The sequence below is a fragment of the Vidua chalybeata genome, chromosome 6, assembly GCF_026979565.1.
Source record: "Vidua chalybeata isolate OUT-0048 chromosome 6, bVidCha1 merged haplotype, whole genome shotgun sequence".
NCBI classification, from domain to species: Eukaryota; Metazoa; Chordata; class Aves; order Passeriformes; family Viduidae; genus Vidua; species Vidua chalybeata.
The window spans coordinates 43383274-43410038 of NC_071535.1; the positions used below are offsets into that span (position 1 = coordinate 43383274).

At 39.2% G+C, this 26765-nt stretch overlaps 2 protein-coding genes across 3 annotated transcripts in view; one reads left to right on the top strand and one right to left on the bottom strand.

Moving 5' to 3' along the window:
- The window catches only part of IFTAP (intraflagellar transport associated protein), a 49047-nt gene extending 29768 nt beyond the window's left edge, over positions 1 to 19279 (bottom strand). Inside the window, 3 exon segments of the mRNA XM_053946791.1 lie at positions 7875 to 8030; positions 14938 to 15012; positions 19083 to 19279. Of these exon segments, the coding sequence (XP_053802766.1) occupies positions 7875 to 7983 (109 nt within the window). The 5' untranslated portion in view covers positions 7984 to 8030; positions 14938 to 15012; positions 19083 to 19279.
- Positions 19092 to 21760, top strand: RAG2 (recombination activating 2). Of its 2 annotated transcripts, XM_053946790.1 has the most exons (2): positions 19092 to 19107; positions 19550 to 21760. In XM_053946790.1, exon 2 carries the CDS (start codon positions 19555 to 19557, stop codon positions 21136 to 21138), a length of 1584 nt encoding a protein of 527 aa, XP_053802765.1. In that variant the 5' UTR covers positions 19092 to 19107; positions 19550 to 19554; the 3' UTR covers positions 21139 to 21760. The 2 variants fall into 2 exon arrangements, with proteins under 2 accessions (XP_053802765.1, XP_053802764.1); XM_053946789.1 differs by lacking the exon at positions 19092 to 19107 and having other exon boundaries at positions 19534 to 21760.
- Positions 21761 to 26765: the final 5005 nt, after the last annotated feature.

Genomic DNA, 26765 nt, shown 5'->3' on the forward strand with positions numbered 1-26765 from the left:
CTGTAATAGGAAAACAAGGAATTTCAAGGTTAAAAATCCATTTTGCTGAGAAAGTAATTTTTAGAACCTTTTCTTGATTTTTGTTAACTCAATCAAAGTACCTTTCACATTTCCTGCAGTATCCCTATGACACAGTAACCCTAACAAAATTTGCAGCCTCTCTATGCTTGTATATTGTCCTGCTGGGAATTCAATATACAATACATAGTATTTTGAAGTTACTTAGCCTAAAAAAGCCATTCTGATTTATGTCAACCAGATACCTTTCTGTTTCCATGTATTTCTATGTATAAATTGCTGTATATCAATGCAGTTTGACTTTTCAAAACAAGAATTATACCATATAGTATGCACCTGGAGGATTTCAGTATTAGAGTTCCACACACCTGTCCAAAATTAGGAGCAATTCAGATGTAATTCAGGCACCTAAACTTCATCATGTAGTCCCTGTTTTAAGAGTCTAAGGGCTTAGCCTCCTGATGCCACCCAAAAAGGCAGTGGATGTTTTACAGATATTGTACCATATTTGCCCACACTCAGCATCTGCATTGTCTATCTCATTACTATCTGAACTCCTGTAAGGTCCATTCCTATCTTACTCCATCAAAATCCACACTAATTTCAATGGCAGAGATCTCACAGTAATACTGAGCAAGCAGAACTCCTTTACAGCAAATAACTTGCCTAAAACATTTACCTCAGTGTGCAAATTAATATTTGTAACACAAAAATTCAGCTGGTGCAGCCTTTTCCCCTAAAGTCTTTGATCTTATTCTGATTAAACGACAAACAATCAGCACAAAGTATAGTTTAGCTTTTTTTTTTTCCCTTCAGAAGAGGTCAAGTTTCACTATAATCAGTAATATGGGCTTGATTTTTTAATTTAAATTTCTTAAGGAAAATTTCTTAAGGAAGGAAGGAAGAAAATTCCACTGTATTATCTCCTCAGCCAGGATACCTATTCCATGGACTGGGACAAGTAATTTCAGTGGGACTAACTCTAACCTAAAAGGATAAACTCTTAAGTCCTAATAGTTACTTTTGACTGCCATTTTTGGATACTTATGTTTAAAAATAAGTCAGGAGAGAACTTTATTATGCACTCCTTCAGGGGAATGATGAATGACTGCTACTTCAAGTGTATTTCAGCCACTCTCACAGACCTGCTCTAGCTTAATGTACAGCAATACTTCTCTAAAATTTACTGAGCTCCTAATTTTCAAAAATTTAGCTGTTTTTTTATTGTACCAGTATCTCTCCTTTTGTACTTAATGGAAAGTATGTGTTCTGGTTTTATGTAGTGTTTATCTGTATCCATATCTATCTCTTTTGATAGTCTCAGTGTTAGAAAAGGAGTGGTATTTCCTGTTTATTCCTCGTTCATCCCATCTGATCATTTAAAAATTCATATGATTCTTTGACAGCTCAGCAGTGTTGTTCCTGGATACCTTCTCCATTTGAATACTAATGCTGGGAGTTAAATAGCAAGGCAAATGTGCACTTCATCATTTCAGTAGCTTGTACAAGCAAAATCCTGTTTCTTTCAACAGATGTACAAGAACTCTGCACTTCATTCTGAGTTTGGGTTATACGAAGCCATACTTTGAACCTTTTGAGTTTATTTCTTAAATGCTTGGGGTTTTGATTTTTTTTTTTTTACAGTCAAAGAAACCGCAAGTTTGCTTAAAGATCTCCTCAGCACAAGGAAACTACATTAAATACATATGTTGGGAGCACTTTAAAAGAGCATGTGATGTACCAATAAATCAGGGCAGAATCAATCTTGAAGACTTTCTGTGTGCTTGCATCCTAGAAGAATTCAGCACTAAGAGACAAGTAAGTAAGTGCTGTAAGAAACAAGCAAATTGTATATAATGAAAAGCATCTGACATCTTCATACAAAGTATTCCTTTCTTAACAAGTAATGTAAAAAAGGTGACAGCAGGTGGGAACAAAATAAAATGTCAGAAGGCCCAAGAGTTTTGAAAATGCTGGAATATGGACATTATAATCACAACATTAAGGCATCCCTAAAATGCCTGACTTAATTTTTAAAGGCAAGTGCCTACTTTCTTGAAATTAGGCACTTCTATTTAATTTTATACTGAACACTGAAAAGTACCCAATTCTACAAAGCATTCAGCACTAAATTGGAACTTCTGTTCCTGATTGTCCTGTTGAGTCACTTATACATAGCTCTGATCTCTGACATTATTTGCTTTGTATCCTTCCCACATGTGGAAAGAAGGCTCACTGCAACAGACGAAACTAAGCCAAGAGCTGCATTTAGTGCACTTCGATGCCTTTCTAGACAAGGTGATGAGGTACAGCAGAATTTACTCAGTGTTACTACTTTTTGTATTAGCAGAATTCAATCACTGCCAATATGCCACTATAGGATAGAACCTCTACCAAAGTATCAACAGCAAAATTACTAAATATTTCCCTTTTGATGTTCTAAAGAATCTCAGTTATGCAAGAGAATGAAAACACATTTTTTTTTTTTAATCTGAAATACTCTTCAGAAATTGTTCAGTAATAATGGCATCACAGAAAACAAAGAATTGCTATTAGGGAAGCACTACTGTTCAAGGGCTGTTCAAGTTTCCAGGAGTCTGAGTGCCTCTATACTTATCTGGTGCTGCCACTGAGCTACTCTGCAAATGGACAAGTCATTTGCCTTCTTTCAGCCTATTTTCTTCTGTCTATACAATTGAGATGAAGTATCTTGCAGAGCAAATACTGGGACAACAAATATCCATAAAATAGATCAGTTATTATTATTTCAAAAATAATCTATTAAGTTTGCATTTCTATGTCTGGGATTTTTTCTACATTTAGGGGCTCTGTATGGTATTTGATTTCATACTATATTGAATAAAGGCTACACAGAGATAGCTACTGAATTTATGATCAATTGAAAATTGCAAATTTTGTCTCCCAACCAATTCAATCAAATGATCAAGCACAACACATCAATAAAAAGCTCTGAATTGATGCTGTTTCCCTATTTCATTCCCTGTTTAAGTTCCCTGGGGATGATAGATTAATTTAATTTGTTTTACTGAATTGTCTAGTTGCTTTTATTGGCAAATCTACTCATAGGTTGAAATTTCTCTTGGGGTTACCATTGTCCTACTGGTCCATTTTTAAAACAAAAGTGCACTCACTGTCACTTCTCATATAGTTCTGTGCTATGCTTTCTGCTGTGAAGACTGATGTTTGTAAAGTGCCCCCACTAACACTTATATAGGAAGTTTAAAGTTGTTGTTTTTCCTAAATGTGGTTAAAGTAAAAAGGAAGCAGACAGCTACAGTCAAATGGACTGTGAACTGAATACCTTGCCCAGCTTTCACTGGGGAATTAAGTTAATCTGAGCACAACACAGAATATGGCCCTGGCATGCCACCTGTAAGCACAGAAGTGATCAGTCACTTCCAAACTTCCTCCACTTGACAGTTTGTTCAGCACAGAAGCATCAAAACAACAGCACCAAGGCTAAGAAGTTTCAATCCAAAATGTGGCTTGCTTAGATGGGTCTAAACAAGATCCCTGGACTTCATCACACTGGGAGGCAGTGAGAGGTATATGAAATACAGCAAAATTAACAGCAGGAATGGAATTCATTTAATACTAGTGGTCAAATGCCCAGAATCATGAAAAAAAAAATGCAAATCTTAACTTGGATTCCGGTAAAAAATTTGTCCATGGTAGCATTTTCTTATCCAGCTGAATGATCCCTAATCCCATATTTTTATAAGTGAAAGAGGAGTAATTTAAAATCTAGATGAAATTTTTGAAGCTTGGAACATTTGGGGGGGGTTTTTCTGTATTTTTTGTACAAGGTCAAATGAGATATTTTATGCTCCAGTGAATTTCGCATTTTCCCTCTGAGTTTTAAAAAATGAGCAGATGCTGCCTTCTGATTTTGAGCATCATAGCTCTGCACCAGATTTCAAACACTCTCCCTAAGATTTGAAAGAGGCTTTTCTCCTCTGGCAATTTTTTCAAAAGCAGGGTTGGATAGATTTCCATGAGATTTTGTCCAAAGTTTTTCTAGAAAGTGTGTAGCTCTGAACATACCACTCATTGACCATACCTGCAGAAATCTGTATCACCCACTCCTCTATAAATTCAGCTCTTTTGAGACTCCTTCAACTGCAAAGCTTTACAGCGAGTATGAAAGATTTCATCTTCCTGGACTCATGCTCTAATTTACTAAACTACATTCCCATGGGTTCATCAGTCCTTTTGCCCATATATTCATCTAGTTCCTATTATCCCTATGACAAAAAAACATACTTTGGATACTCTAAAAAGGAAAAATAAAGAGACTTAACTAGAATCTGAACCTAGCCATCAAATGCCCATCCATTACAGAATCAATTAAAAAGGTTTTAAAAAAATTCCTCTTATGGAGGAAGTACTCCTATAATCTTAAAATATTATTTATTTAAGCTATATAGGTCATGTCCTGTTGGAGCAGTATGTTTTATATGCTGAAGTCAGAGTTTTTAAAATATATTTACATATGTTTATCCATTCTCCATCAGATTTGTAGACGTGAAGTAATAGTCTTACTATAGGATTTACTTGTCAATTAGTCCATGAACTCTCATTTTCTCACTGCACCAAGCACATTTTAAAAAACAGAACCACTTGGATTTTTAGGAAAACTAAAATCTGTAAGATTTAAAAAAATCCCATATCAAAGATGTAATTTTATGGTCCAGCTAAGTTACAACATATCTCTGTGCTAGATAAACCAAACACACATCATGAAACCAATTACATAGAATTTAGAAGGACTTATTTTCACTCCAGATCTTATTCTATGTGAACTAAGAGAGTATCTTTCCAAATACACAAGGAAGAATAGAAGTAGTCAAAGGTAATATCACAAATTCAGACACAATAAAAAGACAACATTCTAAAAATGTGGTTTTCTTGACTGGGATATTAGCAATTCTTAAAAAGACAAATTGAAGTCAGAAATGTAAAAATTCATTAATCCCGTTTCCCACATTTTTAAGAATGAAACTATACTCTCAGCAGAAGGTCCTAATGTGTTCACGGGGGGTCACTCCACCCTGTTTAGAGCCTCAAAAAGTTCTTTTTAGCTAGGCCAGAACAGCCAAGGATGCTTGGGTCTTTCTACTCCAGGTATATTCCTTATAGCTTCACTGTCTGTAAATTTAACATATGAATAAAAATTTAAAAATCACTAGGGTATCAGATTCTTATCAGATGCTTTCAAGAATAACACAGAAACTTCAGCTGAAAATATCCTTGCGATGCCACACCTAGTATAAATTCATGCACAAGTGAAAATCACCTTCTGTAAATACATTATTCTGTGAAATCAATGGGATCCAATTAGTTTTGTGTGTTTTCTGTTTCCAGTGTTATGACAGCCAAAATTTATCAGATGATAATGTATGTTTTATGCTTTAAGTAGAATTTTTGCAGGTCACTAGTTTACAATGCAAACCAGCATGTTGGGTACTTTTAAAGGAAAATGAAAGTGGGAGGAAAACAAGTTGAGCTGTTCAGTTCATACCATCATAAGAACCTGCATTTCTAAGCATTTGATTCAGGTAAAGCTCTACCTTTTATATGATTTTAGTGGCAAATGCCTACAGTGACAGTGAAAGTGACTGAAATACATACTGAGGCTTTTTGCAAGTAGCATCATGATATGCAGCATGCCTCTATGATAGGAGCTGTCCCCAGTGTATCAATCATACATAAGACCAGAACCATATTTTCAATCCTCTTATCCCTCAGGGTCTCCTTTCTCTTCTATATTTTATAGCCAGGAGAGATAGAAAGTTGCCACAAGATTATTTCTGGGCAGCTTCAGCTCCCCCATTGGTTTTCTGTGACTGACACTTAGCTCTGCCTGAAGGATAAGAACAGGACAGACTTCTGAGTACCAATCAATGGGGCATGCCACATGCCATAATTGAAAAATACAGTGCTTCTGCAATAGTATGAGGACATCACTTCTAGTGCAAAGCAGTGGTAAAGAGAATTGTGAGTAATATGTAGCTTGCACTTATTTTTATGGCACCTGTCAGAACATGGTTAAAAAATGTGAACCTGAGCTACAGAATTGGAATTCTGTAATTCAGCAACACTCAGATCAAGGTTAAGCTCCACTTTTTATTTCATCTGCAGAGCATGAGATCTTTTCAGCCTAATTATCTATCTGATGTCCTGCTGTACCTTCACCCAAGTTACCTGTTAGCTTGGCACAGGATGGGTCAGGTTGGAAGTGACCACAGTGAGTCACCTGGTCCAATCTCCCTGCTCAAGCAGGGTCATCATAAAGCACCTTGCACAGGATTGTATCCAGAGAGATCTTGAGTATCTCCATTGAAGGAGACTCCACACCTTCTTTGGGCAGCCTGTTCCAGTGCTCGTTTACCCTTACAGTAAAGAAGTTCTTCCTCATGTTCAGGTGGAACTTCTGTGCATCAGTTTCTGCCCATTGCCTCTTGTCCTATTGCTTGGCATCACTGAGAAAGGCCTGGCTCCATCCTCTGACACCCTCCTGTCACATACCTATAGACATTGATAAGGTCCCCTCTCATTCATCTCTTCTGGAGGCTGAACAGGCCAGGCTGCCTCAGCCTTTCCTCCTAAGTGAGATGCTCCAGTTCCTTAATAATCTCTGTAGCCCTCTGCTGGACCTTCTCCAGGAGCTCCAAGTCTCTCTAGTCCTGAGGAGCCCAGAACTGGACACAGAACTCCAGATGGGCCTCACCAGGGCTGAGGAGAGGGGCAGGATCATTTCCCTTGACCTGCTAGCAATGCAGTTCCAAATACACCCCAGGATCCCATTGGCCTTCTTGGCCACTGCTGGCCATGGACAGCTTGTTTTCCACCAGGACCCCCAGGTCCTTCTCCACAGAGCTGCTTTCCAAGAGCTCAGCCCCCAGCCTGTGCTGGTGCAGGGGGTTATTCCTCCCCCAGGAGCAGGACCTGCACCTGCCTTGGTTCAATTTCAGAAGGTCCCTTTCTGCCCATCTCTCCAAGCTGTCGAAGCCCTTCTGAAGGGTGGCACAGCACTCTGGGGTATGGGCCACTCCTCCTGGCTTTGAGTCAGCAGGGAGCTTGCTGAGGAGGCCTCTGCCCCTTCCTCCAAGTCATTGATGAATTAGGTAAACCAGACTGGGCCCAGTATTGAACCCTGGGGGACACCACCAGTGACAGGGCTCCATCCATACCCTGTGCTGCTGATCATGACCCTAAGGGATCTGCCACTCAGCCAGTTCTCAATGCACCTCACTGTCCATTAATCCAGCTCTCAATTCCTGAGTTTGCCTACAAGGATTTTGTGAAGGACAGTGTTGAAAGCCTTGTTGAAATCAATTTAGACAATATATTCATCCCTGCAGGTAGCTGTTTCATCACAGAAGGCAATCACTTTGTAGAAGGCACACATACAGGCACAGCACACTGGGCTAGTGTTAGTAAAGCTGTAAAAGTACCCAAATTGCACACTCCTAATCTCAGGCCATCTCACACTATTAAGTACTTTCCTTAGGCTCTTCTTTTATGGAGACTTTTCAAGCAAAACAATGCAAGATGTACTTAGAAAACATCTATCCTTCCAAAGAGTGCATGTTCCCCCTGCCTCCCTAAAGCAAGCATAAATGGCTAACCACCTGTAGAGACACAGCAGCCCGGGAAACAATCTGTAGAAAGTTGTCCTTAGGGTTCCCACTACTGAGTGGAAAAACAAAAGCATCAGAAAGATTTGCCTGAAGTCACAAAGCAGGTGAGTAGCACAATGACACCAAATACCACTGCTTTTTATCTTTCCTTCTGTCTGTGGTATCTAACAGGAGATTTGGGAAATTACATACCTTTCAAAAGATATGTGAATGTATTTAGAAACTCCTCATATGACTGCTCATGGCTACTAATAAATTGATCAAGGATGCTGTTCTTTAACAGTTGTTCTCCCATGATCATCCACACCTTGAAAGTCGAATAGGTATATCTGTTTTTGTAGGCTGCTTCTGCAATAGAAAGAAAAGAGCTATATACACCTGCAGGCAGAAAACAAATCAACAGAAAAGTCCCTAGTTCACATAGATGGGCACTAGAAAGTATAATTTTTCTTCTCTTCTTGTGAAGTTCTGATCTCGTCAGTGGAACTTTACTCAAGTAAATATTTCCCCCAAAATTCATGTGGACATAAAAATTTTAAGTACAAAGGGAGAAATTGTGATCATTTATGCCTGAAATTTATGACCTTGAGTAATATGGACCACAGAAGTGCCAACTTCTCTTGGTGTTGTTCATTTCCTTAAGTTGTTCAGTCTTTCAAACCCTGCCTTCTTTCCAGAAACAGTGACACCCCTCATCAGCATGTTGTATTTAACAATCAGGACACAGCTGTACATTCAAATTTTGGACTGAATCCATCATCTTCAGGTGCACCGCTCACTGTACCATCAAAGCCACAAACCCAGATTTTGGACCATATGTTAAATCACAATGACACATGTCTGTCTGTGTGTGTGTATGCTGAGGCAGCACACAGGACAGGGAGAGCATGCTGGAGCTGGACAGCCATGCAGGAATGTGAGGACCACTCTTGAGAAGGGAACAAATGCTGAGAGCTGAAGGAAAGAAGCTCCACTCTCCGGTCACACAGCAACAGCTCTGCAGCCCACCTTCATCACTAAACCAGTATCTATAGGTCCTGAACAGCCCTTGGTGAAGCCTGCTGAAGTTAACCTTGCTCCTAACTCATAAAATCTGTGTAAATGCATGTTAACACCTGCATGATGCTAAACACTTACCAGTATTACTTATTTTTCATACACATAGGTCCACACTAATAGAATCAGTTTGCACACATAAACCTGATCAAGATGCAGGAACGCATTATACACAAAGTGCTTGATTTGCATGTGTTCCTCTGTTTCCTCTCCTGATTTACCACAACACTAAGAAGTAGATTTTGGGAATGAAAGCTTAATTCTTCACCAAAACTTCAATGATACTAAGGAAAGGCTGCCAACCTCATACTGAAGTTAAGATTGAAGAATTGTTTGGAGACCAGAGAGAAAATAAAGCATGACTTCTAACATAAAACACTAATTTTGTTGCACTGCCTGCTACCAAGGAAGACTAATGTTCTGAAGATATCAAAATACATGCATACCCATATGACCTAAAGTTTAAGCTTTCTAATGTTTTACAAAATTCCAATCATTATTAATCTCTCTGTGGACTGACAAAGCAGAATATAACTCACCAGACTCTCAGCATTGTTTATGTCTATTACAGGGCTTTGAGAGGCAAGCAGTGCCTTCTACTCCTCATTATCATTATTAAAATCATTACTTGAAATAGTGCTGTGATTTGTAAGGCTACCGTAAAAGAGCAAATATACATATCTAATCAAGAAAAAGTTAATTACTTTGTTTTTCTTTGAAGTCTGGTGTCTAGGATCTCCAACTCCCTTACAAACACTAACATAATAAACTTAAAAATATTCCCATAAGGAAGAGAAAACAAATACTATTCCAATAACAGATTAAAAAAAATGAGTCACCAGATATATAAATTATTTAAAAATAGGTTAGTGGAGGGTTGATGGCCAATCTTACATTAATTAACTCTAAAATGCTCTAGGCAACTAGAAAATTAGTATGCATTTTGGGGGCATAATCATATCCTTAACTATCTGCATGACAGCTTTCTCTGTGAAAGCCACGCTCTACAGCCACCAGATCACCAGCCTGAGATTCAGCACCCAGACCAGGTGGTACCAAAATCATGTATTTCGATTCTTACTCTGCTGTGCAGCTTCTACTTCCTACAGAATGTGGGAAACTTCACTTCAGATATTCCCCTGCACAGCTGTTATTGAGGTCTACAGAATCATCTCCTCATGGAGAGGAAAAACCAGCAAGGTCCTAATGAAAGCCTAGATTCTGTCAGAAAAACAGCCACTCTCTCAGACAACAGAAAAGGAGAGACTGGCAGCCAGAACTACCTGTTCCCTGTTTGCAATCATTTTCAAGAACTGCCTGGTGCTGTAGCATGGCCCTAAATAACAGCAAGTGCAGATGATGGTATGTGGGAAGTATCTACTACCCCTGAAACTGAACATGTGCTTAGGATGGATGGTACAAGAAGGCTGTTCAAAAATTTATTTCAACCCATCAAGGCTTTGGTATTTTTTTCATTTTCATTCTACTTTGTTTTCTGCTGCTTCCCACCTACTTTATTCCAGAGTCTCTCTTAAATGATCACCACACTGTGTCAGCCACAGAAAAGTTTTGTGAGGTGAACAGATGAAACCAGGCTTCTGGTCAGAAGACTCTCACCTTTGCTAAGGAGCTAACCAGTAAATTCTACATAAGGAAAAGGTTTCACCGAATTCACAGCCTCAAGGAAATTACTTTTTTAAACTATCCCAAAAAAAAGAAAAAATACACAGCAATGGATTGGAATCCTCCACAATTTAAAAAGTTGATACAATGACACTTCAAGGAATGAAATTACTGCAGTGTTCTGGTAGAGAATAGATACTACTAAAATCAAAAATGTATCTTCTTTTTTCCCCAAAGGAATCAAACTAACTTGGAAGTGTCAAGGAAAGTAAAGCAAGGGTATCTGATCCTTTCCTTGTGCTAGCTTTGGAAACTTCTAGAGTCAAATATCAGTAAGTGATGCATTCAAGCAGGAACCATGCTTTCTTCTTTTTGCAATTCACTCCTGCTTATCCATCCAAATGACTTTAATGAAGTTTCTTGAGGCGATCACTCATTAAGCCTTGCTGATCATCAGCAGATTGTGCAAAATCAATTTTATTTATCGAAACACAGTCTTCTTCTGAGCAGTTTAAGACAAATCAGAAGTCTCTGCATTGAATCACAGAGGCAGGTCAAGTGAGTATTAGCATTATTTCAATTATACAGTGATTAATTCTATTAAACAACACAAAATGTGGTGGAATAAAAACTTCCTGGTTTATGTTGCATTTTAAGTGCTTTATGTTTCTTTAAAATACAATAGAGGCAATGAAAGAAAAATCAAGATTATGAATTTTTTTAAGGAAAGAGAAGTAAAGCTAATTGTCTCTACAAACTCAATAAAATCTTATGTAATTTTATTTTTCAGGGAAAAAAAGTCATTACTAGCACTTCTAGCATAGCTTCAAGTCAGGTTTTCACACTATGGATTTGTTCTCCTAGAAGTCATTCTCAAATTTAAAAAAAGGCTGATTAATAAATGAGGTTTTTTAATAGTTCAACCATAGGTTCATGGAAAATATCCACTAGGTACACCTGTTATCAAGATTTTATAATCTATGTCTGCAAAAATCAGATTGAACATAAATACACTATTTTTAAATCGTATACTCTATTACCACTGGACAATGCCCCATCTTTTTTCCCTATAGAACTATCACAGTAACTACATCTTTAACAAAATTGTTGCAGCAATGAAGAATGAGGTAGCAGCTTTGCAAAAAGAATGAGATTTTAGCAGACAAGTACACTCAGAATCAATTTAAGTCTATCTAGGTTCTGGCTGCTCCCAAAAAGGCTGCCACCACCTTTACTTCCTCTTCACCTCCTGGTCTACCACTCCAGTCCATCTCTTGGGCAGACAAAATAAACTACCAATACAAAACCTGAGAGTAAACAGAGCAAATGCATATATTATTCTGTTTTAAAGATATATTTTCCAATCTGCCTTTCACCTCTATGATCATGATTGCCCATACAAGGGGACAATGGGAATGTGCAATATGGGCAAGCGAAGGATGCAGGATTTCCCTTTTGGCAGCTTGTCATAGTTGCTTATGCAACCCTGAAAGCACGGCCTCATCAGAAACACCCTTACAAATGGCCCAGAAAGCTGTGCCTCCTCCACACTGCAAAAGCAGATGTCAGCAGGGCACTCCTACACCCACCGTGCTGAGCTGGAGCTTGCAGTGCTCCAGATCATCAGCCCCCATGGAGCAAAGAGGCAGGCAAAGCTGGAACTCAAGCCTGTCCTTAACAAATGCTTGTTGTTAGCTATGCACCGAGGTTGCTGCCTTAACAAACATCCCAGGACCTTGCTTTAAAAGTAGGCCAGGTGAAAGGTGTGATTCTGGGAATTCCTGCTTGAAAAAGATATAGAACATTTTGAGTCAAGCAGTTACCGATTTTCCTGCAGGCAGAAAATTGCCTCCTTCTTGTCTAGACATCTGCAAATTTACACTTACAGAAGAAAGCTCTCCCTTCTCTACTGTCCTGCCCTACTTTTCTCCCTCCTCCTCCCTGCAAGCACCACCTGTGGGGAGGCAGAGCTCCAGAAGCAAACACAAAGGCACAAAGTTCTGGCCACAAGCAGGTGCAGGCCAACCCAGCTGGAGGAAAAAACTAAAAGTTACAAAGGACAAAAACTTTCAGATGAGGTTCCTTCCAATATCTCGCAATTCATGTGAGATGGAAACGTGATCTATGACAGCTAATCCTGTTAAAATCAACTGGATGTTTGCCATTGCCTTCAGCAGGAGGCCTTAAGGGCAAACACTTAATGCATCAGCAATTTGTGTGGATGGGAGCTGCATCTGCTTGCCTGAGTGCATTACTGAGCCTGAGAGCTGACCTTTAGATGGACAAAAACATGTGCCTCTCATGCCCAGCTCATATGAGCTTTTAAAGGATATATCGGAGGGCTTTAATTGCAAGCAAGCATATTGATCCTTTTGGATTTCAGTGCTATTAGGCCAGTCCCATACCTGAGCAGAATTTTTTTTTATGAATTTTCAATGGCTTCAGGAGTACTGCTTCCTTTAAAGACAACCTGTAGGCCCATGGTAAGGCTAACATTTCATCCAAACTGCTGCAGCCACTGCCCCCTGGAATGCAATTGTCCAGGATCTGACAGTCAAAGCACAGCTGGATTCAATCAGATATTTTAGATAAGCCCTCCAAATAAAACCCTCTCCCTCACAAGTTAAATACTGTTTACTGTCAGTTTTAGATGAGACAGAAAATTGAAAACTGTAGGATGCTGGACTCCCTGTGCCCTTTTTTATAGGTTTCAGCCTGTGGGTCCTGGCTAAGTATCCAGCATATTTCCATTCTGGCTGGCAAACCCTACACAAATGAGTAAGGCAGCCTTCCCTTTTCCTGCTGAGCTGGAGTGCATTACTGCAACCCACAGGAAGCCAGCTACATTTCAGCTCAGAGATGACTGCGTACTGGCAGAAAATATGCTGAAAAGCCTGGAAATATCTCAATGCAATTTAGAATGATTTGGGATTAAGAAGATGCAAACAATACATTATTTTAAGAAATTAATTGTAGAAGAAGACAACCAAGTGAAATAAAGCATTTCCGTAACAGTGAGCAATCTGCTGAAAACATACAAGCTCTGTCCATGTTATTAAAATAGAAATTGTGAAGGAAAAGTCTATTTATTCCTTTTCACATGGGTTCTCTGCCAGTTAAATTTAGGATGGAAATCCAAGACCTTCTTGCTATGACCAGGACAGTTTTGAACATAATTTCCCTGCCATGTAGATACATTATTCTGAAGCTATTTGCTGCAGCTTCTCCAAAGCCCTGTGTCATTGACAGAGATCAGCTTAGACAGACCATGTCCTCATCCAAAAATGACATGCTGTTGCCAAAAAAAAATTAATTTCTCTATCTTCTCAACTACAGTAATTAGAAAAAGAATTTCTAAAGATAAGGCATGTCAACTGGTAGAAAAAAAGTCTAAAATGAATGTAAAATATTAAAGTGACACAACTGGGGGACTGGATTTATCACTTAAATATTTCTTGGATTTTTTGGTTGTGTGGTTTTTTTGGTTTTTTTTTTTTTTTTTTTTTTTTTTGCCAGTAGATCTTTGACCGTAGACCCAAACAAGGGTCAGAATACATCAAACACTTTGATAAAAAGCTGTTGAGTATTATCTAGGCCCTACTGAAAATACAAATAGATGTGATCTGAATGCCCTTAATTTTGGGGGAAGTTCTTCAGCATTCAACTCTGCACTACAGGTTCCTTTTATCTTTGTTTCAGTAGAAAAGGCCCATATGGATGCTACAGGGCACAGTGCCTTAGCACTGCTGTATTTCAGATGAGAAACATCACTACATCCTATCTGCATTACAGTTATTCACTGTCTCAAGACAATTATCACAAACATTTGGTGTGTTTGCTTTGCTGTACTAATCAAATTCCATTGCAAGTTCCTTCTATTTCTATTCTCACAGCAGTTTCAAATGGGAGTTGAGATATTTCTAAAATACTGTGCAGCAGATGTTGTAACTCAGGAGTGGGTGAAGTAGGGCCAGGAAAACAAAAGCAGGGAGCTATGAAGAGTAAATTGTTTTCCAGGTTTTTCTGTCTGTTGTGCTGTATTATGTAAGTGGCTTATCCTCGTGCCCCAGCACTGCTAGCTGTTGAAAGGATATGTTCCCAGAGGACTTCCCAGCGTCTCATTATTTATTTGGTGTTGGAGAAAAGCACTGCAAAACTGATGAAAAATGTCACAGAAGGGTGCAAAGTTTTATTAGTCTTTCAAGGTCTGATCAGAAGGCCACCAAAGGAGAAAAAAAGACACTTCTAATTACTTCAGTGGACTTTGAGTTGGACTTTTTAGTTAGCCCTCACTCAGTGAACTGCATGCATTTGTCATTTCCTTTGCTCTGTTTCAATGTCATTGCCCACTTGTAGCATTCCTGGGTAAAGTAGTATGCCAATCAGCAACAGCTGTTTTCTTTAACTACCTATTGAAATTATTTTTTAACTCAAAATTTATTTTAAATTGCATTTTAAAATAGCACTGAAAAATTCTGAAGTTGATCACAAGGTTGATAGGTGTAAAAGAAAAAAGCTCAAAAAAACTCAACCATAAAGAAGCTTATGCTGCAGATATTTACAACCTAAGAGGCACCTGCTGTCACTCTGAGCTTCTTCCACAGCAAAGAGTTAAAGCTTCTGGAGGCTGGTGGGTTTCTTGTTGTGCCATCTGAAGACAAGAGAGGAAAGGAAACAAACCAGTCACAGCCAGTTAGCCAGAGTAGATTGAGTTCTCAGGAGCACATCTGCAAATTAAGCATATAGAATCCCCTCTATCAGGCTGTCTCTCTACGCCACGAGACCCCCTGGGCTGTCACAGAAGATTCCTCACATTTGAATCCCAATTACACAGAAAGATTACAGAGGACACAAAAAACTGCTATCAGCCAGGTACGTCTAAATTACTGTTTTGCCCAAAGCAAACTTTGTTGATACACTTAGAAAATGTTTTGAGAAATACTATATAAAAAATTTCCTTCCTTAAGCATCTCTATGGAGGACTTCAAACTTCTCTGTGCGTCTGGATATGATTTTGATTGTGGATAATATGGAAACAGCACTTGCTTTTCAGGGGTACGCTTTTCCATTTTGGAAATGAAAAAACAGATCTGTCAAAGAAAAACAACCACAATACTGCAAAAACAATTTAATTCTATACTAGGTATCTATGTTCTCATCAAAATAATTGCAAACTAATTAATGGTCAGCAATGGGTGTTTACCAGCTAAGACTCCATGATATCCTGCATTTCATTCTCTCATTGTCCAATCAGTACAGCTCAAATATCTTATTTTTGTATAAATGAAAAAGGTTCTTTGTATTTGCTACAGTTCATAAGATCAACTCATTAGTCATTCATTATTTTGCAGCATTCAAATTACTGTGAAATTGTTACAAATAATACTTTCAATGCTGAAAAATATGTCACACTAAACAGCAGCACTGATTAGTCATTGTTCTCCTGATTAGAATATTTTTGTTGCCTAACTAACAGGTAACAGGCAAAGCACATAGGTGAACAAACCATTTCTGCATAGGGTCAAAGAGGACACTAACTAATAAACACAGTTTGTGAGTGACTCAGTGCCACACTGTCATCTAGTGACATTTCATAAATCCTACATTTACTAGGGTGTAGGACATGTAACAATGGTAGACTTGCTTCCATAGGAGAAGCTAGAAGACAAAGAAGACTATCCAAAGGTATATGAAATGTCAGTTGCTGTTTAGGTCATTCAGTGCTACCCCTTGCCTCTAAAAGATGTTCATCCTGCACTTCTCCATGAACACCTAATAGGATTTCTGAAATGGTACATCACCCAAAATTGTAACTTTGTCCATCTATTTCCATAGCAAGCACATTTCAAATTACATTAACTAGTGTTTTTAAAAAACACCTTCTGTCTTCATTTGATCCTTCTATAAATGTATCTCCCAATGCATCCATCAAAACCTGAATTCCTTATAATCTCTTCTTGCCATATAAACAACTCTTACCTGAAAAACCTGCTCAAAATATTGTTTGATTTTAAAATAAACACAGGGAGAATATCAGTGGGTTGTTGTTTTTTTTTCTTTCTGTTAGATTAGTTTCTAGCTCAGGTCTCTACTGCTTCCCAATTAGGGGGCTTATAAAAGTAATGCTGAGATTCTCATTTACTTGTATAATCCTTACAGTTTAACCTTCTAAAAACCACTAAATATGATGAAGCATGACTCAAGTCATCATAATTGGCAATTGTTTATGTAATTCCCCCCTTCTCTTCTTATTTGTCTTTACTCCTTGCAGTGTCTCTTCCCCGGTATCCTGTGTTGCACCACAACAAAGGCATTTGTCTGTTTCCTTCTACACTAGCTATACTGCTAATCCAACTCCAGTTTTGAGCATAAAGCCACAAAAAAAGCACTTCAAACTCTTTGTTATAAGGTTAGATCTTCTGGGCTCCCCGAAGCTGTTCAGGGTTAGATGAGCCACAGCCCAAAGGAATCAGTGCTATTGGAAGGTTAGAGTTGGAGGTCAGCATAGCCAAAGAGCAACCACACTGTATTGACACACTATAATTAACAGGAAAATACATGAAAAGCCAAAGCAATTCCAGCCAGTGCCTAAGGAGCTACTTCTGTCCAAAAATCTCAGATAAACATTCCCTCCATTACATACTGAATTGTTTGCTTATGGAAAGTTCAAGAAATATTATGAGACAAGGAAGTGTGTTTAAGTGTTTTTACCCAGTATGTTCTGTGTGTCTACCAATCAAAAAATTTTCACTGATCTTTTCTCCACTCTGTATCTGCAGACTCTTCAGATAGTGAACTCTTCAGAAGTGAGTACTACTCAATATCTGGGAAATAGTTTGTGACATTGTGGACACTAATAATTGCCCTATTTGGAGATTCTTTAAGTATATGTAAAAATGTAAGATGCCTACCAGTATGTCAGTTAAATTGATTGCCACTTTTAATACCCTCATCTGACTTCAAATATAAACCAGCAGTCAAATGTAGAACAGAAGAGGTAGAAGATAAAGAACTCTAATTTTCTCATATAGAACAGAAATTTTCTTACAGCATCTTCAGTACAGAAGGCATTTTACTTTTCTAAAGATCCTGTAAAAAACCAAATAAGCTAAGTAACCAGACAATATGAAAGAAGAGACAAATGACATCTAATCAAGTACACCTAACTTAGTGCAAGCTCCTCTGATGATGCCATTTTTGAATGCTTGTAAGAAACAAGCAGCAGATTCCTGTTTAGCGTATCACCTGAAGGCAAATAAATTCATAAGTCTTTCTTCATGCATAATAAGGACACAACCTGCTGTGTATACCGACATGCTCAGAAAAAGGTTCACGAATTTAATTAACTTATAACCTGAACTTTAGAAGTACAGTACTTCTAAAAAGAAATTTAAATGTAAAAAAAAACTAGTACTTCTAAAAAGAAATTTAAATGTAGAAAAAAACTCAGGGCAGAGGCATTAAGCTATATAGTGAAAAGAACTCAACCATGAACTTTGGAAGATTCCACAAGGTAAGACAACCATTCCATGGATTGTTTTTCAAATAGACTCAGTAATGGCTATGCCTACCCTATATGTGTGCTCTGGCCCGAAAACATCTCAAAATTGAAAAATATTCCATGGCAGATCCCTATTTTAGCACAGCAGTCTCCATACCAGTTTACAGGCAAGCAGTGCAGCAATATGGTACAACATGGCAATTGATGTAGTCACCGTCATCAGTTCCCATGTTTTTACAGCAACTCTTCCTCTACAGGACATTGTTCAGATCCCCCCAGGTTTTGACATCACATAACTAGAAGATACCAATCCTTCCTTAAAAAAGAAACCCTATGTGTCTTGATTTTGTTGTCACAGCAAAATGAAAAGCAGCAACTATGAAAATATGAATCCTAAATATTTTTTAAAGTTATTACATTTTAAAATATAGACTTTAGTGGGTTTTTCTTAATATTTTAAATTTTAAATTCTGGGGATTTGGCAAAGGCTGAGACAGGAAACTTAGACATTTGCTAAAGGTGCCAGTCTACTGTCACCAAAGGACACTGCAAATGAATCAGCCAGTTATTTCTCCCCCTAGTATCTGTGCTCTTCAAATCTCTTTCACAGTCAATATCCAGGTTGATTATATGAACTCCTTTCTGTCTTCAAACAAACATGTTTCTGAGAGTAAAAGACACCCCTTGAAACCTACTCATGAAAGCATAAGCAAGCGCAAAGATGAAAGACAAAGGATTCGCGCCCCCTGAAGCCCCGCGGCAGCGGGACTCGCAAGCCCGGCATCCCGACTGGGCTGTTCTGCGATTCACCCCGGGCCCCGCCGCTCCAGCCAGCCCTGCGCGGCTGCAAAGACAGCGGGCACCTCCTCCTTCTAAAGGCACTCAACAAATCCTGACGTTTGCCTTGTAAACATAACGTGTATCTCATGTTTCCGAGCACGCCGGTCCTCCAGCCCGCTGGCTGCGGGGCCCTGGGGCAGGTTCCCGGCCGGGAGCCTCCTGCCGCCCCGGGCGAGCCCGAGCCCCGCCGGACGAGGCTCCCGCACTCGGGGTCCGGCCCTGCGGCGGCCGGAGGGCTCCAGCCCGGCATCCCCGGCCGCCTCGGGGCGACAAACGGGCAGGAAATCTCGGCTTGCGGCATCTCCGGCGCCGCTCTCTCCGCCTCGGGCGCGCCGGGGCTGAGCCAGCAGCCCGGCCCCGACCCCCCCGGCCGCACTCACCGCCGCCGGCTCTCTGAGCCCGCCGGTCTCGATTCCCCACGGCCGGGACAAGGAAGCGCAGGTCGGGCCGGGCCGGGCCGGGCACCCAGCGAGAACTACTGGCCCCAGCAGCCTGCAGGCCCACGTTCCCGTGGGAGCGGCCGCGCCCGCTCCGGGAAGGCGCAGCAGCGCAACCTGCGGCCGTTCTGCGTGTAGGGTCCGTATGCCAAGATCCCGTGGTGTGCAGAAAATCCCCAAAATACCGCGGAAGTGGTGCACACCTTATGCTTGATTCGTGTCTTGAGACGCAGAGAAGCGTGCCTTTATGAGTTTCAGAGAGTGAACTGCTGCGCAGCTTCCATAGGATTTGTTCAAGTTGTGTTAAATAATAATGATAGGATCTAATCACAATAATTGTGATAGGATCTAATTGATCTGTTTGTTTTGTCTTTTTTATTTTCTCAGCCACGGCATGGCCCAGTCAACAGACAAAATGTTGCTGCAGATGGTATCCACTGTCAGTAACTCATCCTTGCTTCAGCCGGGCTTCTCTCTCCTAAATTTTGATGGGCATGTTTTCTTTTTTGGTCAGAAAGGATGGCCAAAGAGATCCTGTCCCACTGGTGTTTTCCTCCTCGATATAAAGCAGGATGAGCTCAAAATGAAACCTGTCTTCTTCTCTAAAGACTCATGTTACCTTCCCCCTCTTCGCTACCCTGCTCTGTGCACACTCAGAAGCGATGCAAGGGCTGATGAGTACCAGTATATCATCCATGGTGGTAAAACACCTAACAATGACCTTTCTGATAAGATTTATTTTATAAGTTTGGTAAGCAAAACTAGCAAGAAAATTACGTTCCAATGCACTGAGAAAGACCTAGGTGGAGATGTCCCTGAAGCTAGATATGGGCATACAATGAATATAGTTCATAGCCGGGGAAAAAGCATGAGTGTTCTGTTTGGAGGGAGGTCGTATACTCCTCTTGCACAAAGAACCACGGAAACATGGAACAGCGTAGTCGACTGTTTGCCATCTGTGTTTCTCATTGATTTTGAGTTTGGATGCTGTACATCATACTTAGTTCCAGAGCTTCAAGATGGACTTTCTTTCCACGTTTCAATTGCCAGAGATGATACAATCTACATCTTGGGAGGCCACTCACTTCAAAATAACACCAGGTCCCCAAACTTGTACAGGCTAAAAATTGATCTGCCCCTGGGCAGCCCAGCTGTGACCTGCACCATCCTGCCAGGGGGGATATCAGTGTCAAGTGCTATAGTGAGCCAGATCAGTGACAATGAATTTGTCCTTGTTGGTGGCTACCACTCAGACAACCAGAAACGGCTGGCGTGTAACACCATAGTTCTGGAAGATAGTAAGATAGAGATTGTTGAAACTGTGGGTCCAGAATGGACACCAGATATTAAACACTGCAGAATGTGGTTTGGCTGTGATATGGGTAAAGGGTCTGTTTTGCTGGGCATTCCAGGGGCCAACAAACAAATAATCCCAGATGCAAACTACTTTTACATTTTGAGATGCAAAGGAGCAGAAGACAAGGAAGAAGAATTGATAACACAAACCTGCAGTCAGACATCAAGTGAAGACCCTGGAGACTCCACTCCATTTGAAGATTTGGAGGAGTTTTGTTTTAGTGTGGAAGCCAATAGTTTTGATGCTGATGATGCTGATACTTACAATGAAGATGATGAAGAAGATGAATCAGAAACAGGCTACTGGATCACCTGCTGTGCCAGTTGCAATATTGACATCAACACCTGGGTCCCTTTCTATTCAACAGAACTCAACAAGCCTGCAATGATCCTGTGTTCCAGTGGGGCTGGCCACTGGGTCCACGCACAGTGTATGGATCTCTCAGAGACCATGCTTCTACGTCTCTCAGAAGCAAATGTCAAGTATTTCTGCAACGAGCACATTGACCTTAATAAAGGGCTACAAACTCCCCAAAAGGTGATGTGCCTGAAAAAGCCACCTATGAAACCACTGCGCAAAAAGAAAACCATGAAGTTATCAACATCGACGAAAAAGTCCTTTCTTCGGAGACTTTTTGAATAGATTTACACTGCTGATTTGTATTCACCTGGGAGGAAATGAAATCATAGGCAAAGGCAACAATGCTTGAAGCAAAGTGGGTTATTTGATCTTGAAGAGATCTTCTTATTTCAGTTTTCTCAGTGTTTTTGTTACATTTCAAACCACATTATTTTATTCTGTCTCTTATGTGTATTTTTGTAATACCCAGATAGGGACCCCAACTTAGAGGGCACTGTGCAAACACACAGCCAGACTCTGGTAAACTGTGTGCTGAATTTTAGGCTATAACTTACTCTCCAGTATGTTTAATGGAGCTGCTGGTAGGGTAAGACATTGTCCCATGTAGTCAGTGCTGTTACCCTCTCTCCATTGAGAACATTATATTGCCCATTTAAATTTTTTATCTTAGTCAGTAGTTCTAGAAATATTTGACCTAATTTATAGCTGCATTACTCTAGTTTTATGTTGGTGTAATGAAAGAAAATGAGACTAATTATTCTGGTTTTAAACAAAAGTAGTGGTTTTAAGTCCCTTGTGTCAGAAATAATGAAATATTCAGATACTGAGGGTCAGTTTTCTTCAGGGACTTCCATTATGGAAAGCTTACATATGGAGCATTTAATTCTGGATAATTAATTTTTTATTTTGAGAGTTATGGAATGATTATATGTCAGTTTTGGCTACAGTTGAGAATATCATCTCACAGTAAAAATTAAATTGCTTTTTTTAAACTACTGTGATCATCAACTTCTCTTTGTGTTTGTATTTTTAAAAATTTAGTAGGATAATAAAGTTTATAATGAAAATGACTGCAGGTTTTTTTCATGTATTCACGGGTAAATCAAATACTGTAAATCCTAAAGTTTACAAAAGGACAGCACATATGCTTGGGAGGTCCATATGAAGCCTGATGAGGGGTCTAGCTTGACAGCCAGCCCATGCTGTGAGCTCCCATTGACTTCAGAAGAAATTCCTTCTGATGAACAGGACTTTTATCATTTACTCCGGGTCCTCCACTACCCATTTATTTCTCTGCTTTCCCAGGGTGACTATGTAGAGTGTTAAAGCTTAGAAGTGCAAACTGTGTCTCAGAGTGATTCATTGAGCCAGTGGAGCACTGTGAGGGTAAAAACAAATGCAGTTGGCTTCTGAAAACATGAGGAGAAGATTGGATTCAGATTGAAAAGGACAATGTCAAGGTTGAATAGCCAAAGAGTTTACTAAGATTTTTGTGGATTTTTTTGTTGGCTATTTATGAAGCCTCATCATTCTTGACATTATTTTTTATTTTTATTATTGCTCCAAACATCTTTTCAGAAAATCAATACCAGCAGCTCAACATTTGTGAGCCAACAATAATAGCTTAGTATTCACAGTCCAACTCTTATGCTGGATCCCTGAATAAAAAGAAAAACAGGAGCAGCTGTCAGCTATTTGATCACTATGTGCAGACCCCGAGCAACCACTCCTTTACAAAGCAGTGTGTAGAGCACAGTATTCCTGTCAACACAGATGTGTCTGCACAGTACTCCCCTTAAAGCCTTAGCACCCCAAGTGAACAGCAAAGAAAAGTAATGGGCAACCATAAAAAGTTTCCATTTATAAACTTTTCATGTGCTGAGGGAGCTTAAAGTTTGGATTGAGCTTCTAAAGGGGAAGTATATCAACTTGACTGCCCTCTCTACAGCCTGTATATGGGTATAAATTCATAGATTTCAATGCCAGCTTCCCATTTCCTTTGTTATGTTACTTTATGTAAGCTCATAGTATATACTGCTATATGTTTTTCCAAGGAGTAAGTTAATATCATGTTCAGGTAAAGTCCCTTCAAACTGATGAAATTAAATAGTCAATGTCCCCTTTTGTAGGTTAGTCATAGGTCTTAGAGAGCTGAATTGTCATTAAAATATGTCTTCATCATGCACTTATTTACATCAACCAAAAAAATCCACACCTACATTAAAGCCACATCATCTCAACACCAACAAAAAGGGACAATATACTCATACAACAAAACTCCCCCCTTGCCACTTTGCCATTTTTCAACAACAAAGGACTCCCCAGAATTACTGGGCTGCCCATAACTATTGAATTCCCTGGCAATACCCAGTCTGAGTTTGTGCCTGTTACCTCTCTCAGTTACTGCCATTATCTCAAGTTCCTTGGACAGCACACTGTATGACAAATTTGTCATACAGACCAAAAAAATGGAAATATTTTGTAGTGGGAAAGCTTGACACTGGCCTAAGAGAAGTGACATGTAGCCTGAGATAAAGCCTTGTGGCTCAGGCACTGGTGGTGTGGTTGCAGGATCTTGGGAGCAACTCTGTATTTCCAGAACTGACTCCGGCAGCTGCAGTGACTGCAGTCCCTGAATCCCTGGGAGCACAAGCACACTGTGTGGAACCTTCCAGTTCTTACCTGAGCTGTTGTTCTTTACTTAACACTGTGTCTATGACAAAAGCAATTCACAGTCAGACTTTATGTTATACCTCACTGGGCCCATAACATAAGTGTACTGTGTATTTGAGCTGGTTTTTTTAAATGTATGGTTTATTTGAGTAGGAGGGGAAAATTGCTTGGTTAAAGCACGTCCCAGCTTCACAGTGAAAGGCTGTACAAGCAGCATTAAATCACATCTCAGAGACTGTAGCTACTGCAGGAAAAAGAAGTAATAAGTAAAACACAAAATATTTGAAAGGACTTGAACATAAAGATATACAAACTTCAGCCTGTAAAGAAGATATTTGACATAGCATTCAAGACTGCAGAAAGCACCTAATTTCCTGAGACAGGTACTTCAAAAGCATTCATTGTCTTCAAAACCAGCTAATCAATACAAGATGTTTCTTGCTCAGGCAGGTTATAATTAACAGATAAGATGAAGTAGATTTAAGTGCAGAAATAAATATCTATTATATCTGCATCCAATTGACCTGTGTGTTTTGTAACCACAGTAAGCAGCATCATGGTTCCCAGACACATTTTAGTAAAACTGTGTTGCTATTATCAGCTTCTAAGAGAAGAATATATGGATTTTACTGCTATTGAAAGGTGCTTGGAACTTGAAGTACCTGATTAATTTACAGGAAGAGCACAGCACAAACTTTACTGGTAGCACTAAAGCATGTGTTGTAGTTCAGAGTGACTCATTGCACCAATGGACCTTTGAAAGGAGTGGAAATAATGCAAGTGAGAGCCAAAAGCAAAAGGAAAATATTGAATTCAGATTGAAAAGGAATTTCTTGAGTTATTTACTGCTGTACCCTATGTATTAAAGACAGAAGGATTGGCTTACTTCTTTTTCATGATTGGTGGCTTCAGCTCCCTCTATATTTGATTTCCTATCTTATTCCATTTCAAACATGACTAACTTTTGGGAAATGCTTGAGCCTTTGAAAGTTAAACTCCCAATTTGTTGTCTCTACCTCGAAAACTGTGGCACTATGGAGTTCATTTTTACTTTGGGAAAAAAGCAAGAAAATAACCTTATAAACTCTCCAGTTTCTCAATACATGAACATGTACAGGAAGAACGGGGCTCTGGCCACTCCACAGATGTGCAAGACCTCCTTTGTAGAGGTGGTAGTTATTTGTCCACTTGCTCAGAATGCTCATCTCCAGAGAAGGAGTATTAAAAATGCACCTCTTGACCTCTCTCCTGATGCTGCTAGAAAAGCTGCTAATTAAATCCTCCCTAATGTGTCTTTTTGTATCATGGACAATATCAAGCTTGATGAAAAAGGTATAAAAGCTCCTTAAACACTTAAGGAAACACTTAGTAGTTGCTGCTGGTCAGCTGCTTGACCATTACACCATATTCAGTCCCCTAAAGCAGTACTCTGAAGAGCTGTGACAGGCCTCATTGTTCTTCATCTTATCTCCACAGAAGTACATGGAAAGTAAAATTCAGTCAGTTATTACAGATTTAGGAGTTAAGGAGTTATATCATCCTAATTTACTAGAAAACAGTCTGAGGCTTAGCTTTTTGCTTTATATGGGCTCTGTTTTTCTCCATCCAACAATTTTTTTAATTGAGGCCAGATGAAAAAGCTGAGTTGGTGATATAAAGTCCAGATAGATATTAGATGTCTGGTTATCTGATTACACAGGAAATCAGGTAGCTTAATTTGCTTATCATTAGTTCCATTCAAACCAGTTCGTTCACATAAATCTCTTAACCTGTAGATATCATTTTAACGAAGAAAGAAGGGTTTTTCTGAAGTAGAATAAAGCTAGCTACAAATAATGGACTGAAAGGTAGATTGGAACTAAACTTTACAGCTTAACCTCTAGTGAGGAGCCAAACTTTGATGCAAAAGATACTTAGTGTATTAGCATGGTGATAACAGTGCAAGGCTGATTTTACAAAAAAAATCTGTGATGGTATTTGCAAGTGAACCAAAAGACATTTACAGACTAAATAAAACTGGTTTTATATCAGTTTAGTGTTCTGTCAAAATTTGCCTGTGAGGAAGGGTGCTGAAAGGACTGTTGAGATTCACAGAGTAATCTTCATTTGTTAAATTGGTGACTTCCAGAAGAGGGCTGGAATCACAGTTGCCTCTGGGTATTAGAACAGCCTGTTAAAAGTATCCACAATTTAAATGAAAACTAAGACTACCACCAGGAAATTATGTGCATCATTGAAAAACTGTAAGAAATAAAAAGTTAGAAACGTAAGTATTTATAAGACCTTTATTTTAAAATGGTTTGATGAAATAAGAAACTGTAATACATTAATAAAAAGGAAAATTATGCAGTGAAACAAAGCAAATAACTCAGTGTATTCAGAAATTAGGATCCTTTAAATATCTAGAGTTTGTTTCTGAGCTACTTGATTAAAAATCAAAGCTAATTTATGTAAAGACAATATAATTATTCCCGTGAGGAAGAAGAACATGTGATAGCAGAATAGTGGCTTCTAACATAGTTCACATCATTTATAACATGGCAATTCACAATACCAAACCCTGGAATAAAACAAAACCAAACAAAACAAGATACGTAATGTGATTGTATGAAAACTACAGTCAATACAATTTCAGAACAAGGTGGTAATTATTTACTGGAATTACTGAAGGATTTGTACCAATTATTAATGTAAAAAAGAGACTGTGAAGGTTTGAAAGAGTACCACGAATATAAGTCTCTCCATATGTCTAAAGCCTCTTCAAAGTCAGCAAGCTTAACAACAGGCTGCATAACCAAAAACTGCACCTGTCTGCAGTCAGGATTTGTTGGTCTTCCAGTGCATGGCTTTGTGCATGCAGCATCATTATTTCAGCTCTGTTTACAAAAGCTTCACTTCCAGGTACCTACCCTTTCAGTGTTTGTTCTAATGAGCTCAGAATTCTCAACTGATTTACAGAAAGATGTCAACAATGGGGAAATAGAAGATTAAACTAGATTCAAGTCTGAAAAAACACAAAAGGGGGAAAACATAGTAGGACCTCTCTGTGTCAGCTATCCTGCCTGGAGCTGGTAGAGTGTGAAATATGACCTTATAGCTTAAAATAACTCACAAAAGAATACTGCCACATGACATTGAGTTCCTCTGTCCCCACTTACATTTTGTTCACTTTGATGAGTTACCCCAGGATGTAAAGCTTGTCTTAAGAAGCCATATGTACAAGGATCAAACTTACT

Coding starts and splice junctions, on each gene's coding strand:
- RAG2 (XM_053946789.1), top strand. CDS start 19,534: ATGGCCCAGTCAACAGACAAAATGTTGCTGCAGATGGTATCCACTGTC.